General features: G+C 40.8%; 1 protein-coding gene across 1 annotated transcript in view; it reads left to right on the top strand.

The window, feature by feature from the left end:
• The window catches only part of LOC143883679 (homeobox-leucine zipper protein ANTHOCYANINLESS 2-like), an 11,252-nt gene extending 9,444 nt beyond the window's left edge, over positions 1-1,808 (top strand). Inside the window, exons 8-9 of the mRNA XM_077387005.1 lie at positions 1-363; positions 1,135-1,808. The exon at positions 1-363 is cut by the window's left edge and continues 8 nt beyond it. Coding sequence (XP_077243120.1) covers positions 1-363; positions 1,135-1,500 — 729 coding nt within the window. The 3' untranslated portion in view covers positions 1,501-1,808. The remainder of the gene's footprint in view (positions 364-1,134) is intronic.
• Positions 1,809-4,848: the final 3,040 nt, after the last annotated feature.

Raw genomic sequence — 4,848 nt, 5'->3', positions numbered from 1 at the left:
ACATTGAGTGGGCGGAGGAGCATGGTAAAGCTGGCACAACGTATGACGAAAAACTTCTGCGTGGGGGTGTGTGCATCTACGGTGCACCAGTGGAACAAGCTGTGTGCAGGTAACTTGGCCAAGGATGTTCGGGTGATGACTAGGAGGAGCGTGGACAATCCCGGGGAGCCGGCTGGCCTCGTGCTGAGTGGGGCCACATCGCTCTGGCTTCCCATCCCTCCCCACCGTGTGTTTGATTTTCTCCGAGATGAAAGGTTCAGGAGAGAGTGGGACATACTGTCCAACGGTGGGCCCATGCAGGAGGTAGCCCACATTGCCAAAGGACAGGACCCTGGCAACACCGTTTCTCTCCTCCGTGCTTGTGTAAGAACACTTTTCTTCATATTTCCTGCCGAGCTTTTATATGGTGTAAAGCCTACATAGTCACATATTTTTCATGAATTACTATACGGCTTACACGAAAAGATGATCGAGACTTCGTATAATATGGTGTAGGCCCACGTAGTCTAGTATATTTCAGAAAGTACTGTACAGCTTATACCATAAGATGATCCAACCCGTCCATTTGATGGGCCAGCCAAAAAATCATTTTGATTGGAAGATCCCAACCCTCCGATCTATAGAGGTCTCCATAATATACAATTCCACTATAGATCATAGGGCTAGGATATCCTATCGAACTAATTTTTTGGGCTGGCCAATCAAATGGGCTGTTTGGATCTTCCTATGATCTGAGCCGTAGAGTTCTTTTTGAGAAATACTGGACCATACGGGCTTACACGGTATGAAATCTCGGATGATCCAAACTTTCCATTTGATCGGCCACAACGTAAATACATTGTGCGTCAAACATCATTTCCATTAAATGATCCCAACCCTTCGGTTTATACCGGTTCGATAACCTGCAGTTCACCTCTGTAGATCGAATGTTTGTGATCATTTTTTACACATAATCTAATTACATTGTGCCCCATAAAATGGACGGTTGGATCATCCTATGGTGTAAGCCATACATTACGTTGGGAAATATACCGGACTATATGGGCTCATACCATGTAAAATTACCTTATCTTGTTACCTAAAGTACAAGTAAATTAAGCAAATGAGGAACATGTGTTTATCCTTGTGGTGTAGGCTATGAACCCAAACCAGACTACCCTGCTGATACTACAAGAGACATGTATTGACGCGGCAGGGTCATTTGTTGTATACGCTCCGGTCGACATTCCGGCCATGAACGCTGTGATGAACGGCGGGGATTCGTCCTATGTGGCACTCCTCCCATCTGGCTTCGCCATCGTGCCAGACCGATTCTGCGGCGGGGCCCACACCAGTAACGGATCGTATCGAGTCGATGGGTCCCTCCTTACCGTCGCGTTCCAGATTCTGATCAATAGCCTCCCAGCGGAGAACATGACAATGGAGCCAGTTGAAACGATCAACAACCTTATTTCTGGCACTATTCAAAAGATCAAAGCCGCTCTTCACTGCGAAAACTGAAACGAAGAGCCAAAATAATAATAAGGATAAGAACAATAATAAAACAGATTTGATTAGAAACGATAGAAAGATTTCTTGGGAGATTTCGCAACGGGGTCGTGTCGAGAACGAACCGCGCGTTTAATCCCTTGCTAGGTGGTAAGGTGAAAGTCACATGATTCCATTCTTTCAGGTGGGTTTCTTTCTGCTCTCTTTTAGCACAAAGCAAGGGTGGTAGTTCGTGTATTTATCCGTCTACCCGTGAGATTATTCCTGGAAACAAACAAAGGACAATCAGAGTTCAGCTTAAGAAATTCTTGGTTTTACTATATGGTTGAATATTATAATTAATATAAACTTTAGTAACAGCGGCATATAATTCTATCCATTGTTTTGTGGACAGAAAAGCGTGTCTTATTGAAACTCTGTTTTTTTAGGAAAACGTTTTAAACACATTTTGAACGCATTAAACACGTTTTTTTTTGTTTTTTTGCCAACTTTTCAACTTTACCCTAATTTACTTTGTAAATGACAAAATTTTGAATGCATTTTTCGGTATTTCTGTTTTGTTTTACGTGTTTTTTATTGAACCGATACCGTATTAAACTCGAATTTTCACATCCTGGTTTTTTGTCCTATCACATTTATGGTTCTTATTTGTAAATAAGACGAGTATTGATCTTATTTGCAAATGTCACTTAAAGATCACTTTGAAGAGTTTTTATATGGTGGCCACCTGTGAAGTCCCATACGGCACCCTCCCTTGATATTTGATCCAACAAAAAAAGTGGCTGCCCTTAGATCAAATATCAAGGGCGGTACTTTCATCGTACCGCCCAGGTGGGTCTTTAGGGCCGTCACCATATAATTTCTCCACTTTAAATGCTACGAAACAATACAATTATAAAACATTAAAACTTCTTATTTGGATCAGAAGCTTCTTCTTTATAGTCTAAGTCCTAATTTTAGGGGGAGGGCCCTCTTCTCATACTTCCCTTAATTTAGGGGCAGTTTCGATACATGAATTTTATAATTTACGAGGCCGTTTAGATATACAGATTTTATAAGCAAGAATGTAAAATATTAGGCTTTTATAATCCAACGTTGTAAATTTTGGATTTTGTAATCTAGGATTGTAAAATATTTAGAATTTTTAATCCAAGGCTATAAATCCTAAGATTTTACAATCCTAGATTATAAAATCCTATGTATCTAAATGTTTTTAAGGGGCCATTTGTATACGCAGATTTTAGAATCTAGGTTTTAGTTTGAAAACAGTGTAAAAGAAGGTTCATGATCAAGCTGCTATATGCTGTCCTAACAGCGTTTCTTGGATTTTAGGTAAGAAATTCAGGTTTTAGATATCTTTCCCTGATCATGTGATTTCTAAAACCTGGAAACATGGGACGATCGCCTGCTCTCTTGTTTGTCGGAATGAAGGGCAAGAAATCAGCGGATGGCTTGTTTCCGGCGATGATTCTGGCAACAGGACAATTACAAGGGGCCAAACTAAATTTTATTCATAAAAAGCTGTAAATAATTTACAATGGTGCTATAATTTCTCTACTTTTCCTACAACTTGTAAAACTCTCCTAAACAAGGGTTCTTTTGATTGGCCCAAATAAAGAAAAAGACCCCTAATAAAACTCTAGCTTAATCTAAATCCTACAACTTATAAAATCCTACAACTTTTAAACTTCTATAAAATCTCTAAAATCTTCGTAAAATCTCTCTGTGCTTCGACGACTCATCCAAACAAATTTAAAATAAATATTAAAAAGTCCTATTAACGGTAAAAGTCTTGAATACTAGTAATCAAAGTGGGCCGTTGATTTACACGCCGTCCAATATCTTCTGGTCGTATAGTCCTAGACATTTCGATTAATGTTCGGATGATCCTGATCGTTGATTTTCGAGATGGTGTAGATGCACATGATCTGATTAGATCCGCAATTAGGTTAGATTAGAATATGATTATCTAATTGCTAATCTAATTTAGTTACCAAATCAAGGGTATTTCCACATCTAATAGCCAACCATCCAGTGGTGACATCTTGTGATATCTGTTCTTATTCTCTAACAACTACAAAACACTTTAAAAAATATTGTTAAAACAGCATTTTGATAAATATGAATAGAAAATCCCTAAACATAAGAATGACTTATGACTCACAGAAAATGTATGCTTTTATGCCTAAATTTTTATGAGATAAAAATAAAGGTGATATGGTTTGCGTTTGATTTACAATACAGCTGTCTTAAACTATCCCACATAAGAATAGGAGATGCATACGGTAGTGCTGGCTGTGAAAGACTGGAGGCGCTATTTGCTCGGGAAGGAGACACTTTACGAATAGGCCACTCTGATCAACAGCCCCTTCAGTATCTACAGAAGCAGTCCAAGCTTCAGGAGGCGCGTCATATGAAGTGAGTTTTACTGTAACGGTTCGAGTTGGTGATCAAGTACAAGAAAAGAAGGGCCAACGCCGGTTGCAGATTTTCTGTCCAGACCCTCCTTTGTTTGTTATTAGTAAAGTGGCGGTGATTGATGATAGAAAGTGACTATGTAACCTTGACTCTACCTTCATGGAATGGGAGTGGCCCTAGCGGGAAGGGATGGACAAGCTCACTCCAATCGAGCGATCAGGAGTGGGGAACTTCACTGAACTATATCTAGATCTTCCTTCCGCTCTGCCCCCTTCCATCATTCCTAATTGCAAAAAGATATGGGCGAGAGATGCTTTATCATCCTGGATGCTGAGGTGAGATGCACTCAATTCCAGAGGGGCTTCCAGTCAAACTTTCTGAAAGGGTTTTTTTTTAGAAAACTTTTTCTCAGTCATGCGACTCTGAATATAATACCGGCATCCGTTTTTCGTGCCACTGCTTCTGATAGTGAACCTGGACACTCATTTCGTTCCTCTGCTGATAATTTCATTCGAATGGAAAGTGAGGGTTTAGTTTTCCTAACCCGGGTTGAGTTCTGGTTGGGTTCGGGTTGAGGGCTTGGGCAACCCGACCCGAGTGAAACCTGACATTTTTAATCATTTTTTTTCTACTAAGCTTAAAAACTCGGGTTCGGTCCGGTTGAACTCGGGTCAGATCGGGTTTGGGTTCGGGTCCGAAAAAAGGGTTCCTCGGGTTGGTTGGGTTGAAAGTTGGGTCGGGTCGAGTTTGAGTTGAGTAAATGGTTCCCTCGGGTCAAGTTTGGGTTGGCCTCAACCCGGCCCTACCCGAACCGAGTTGCATCCCCAGTTTGATTTGATCAAGGACAGCCTCTTCTAAAGCCTCTCATACAGTCTGCTGCACTTGGATTAAATTTCAAGGGTTGTGCCTAGGCCTGGCAAAATTGGCGGAACCGGGCCGAAA

Source organism: Tasmannia lanceolata, unplaced genomic scaffold (assembly GCF_043159265.1).
Source record: "Tasmannia lanceolata isolate RefF3 unplaced genomic scaffold, GAP_Taslan_0.1 ptg000008l, whole genome shotgun sequence".
NCBI lineage: Eukaryota > Viridiplantae > Streptophyta > Magnoliopsida > Canellales > Winteraceae > Tasmannia > Tasmannia lanceolata.
The sequence above is the reverse complement of the archived record's forward strand: the minus strand, read 5'-3'. Positions and strand labels throughout refer to the sequence as shown.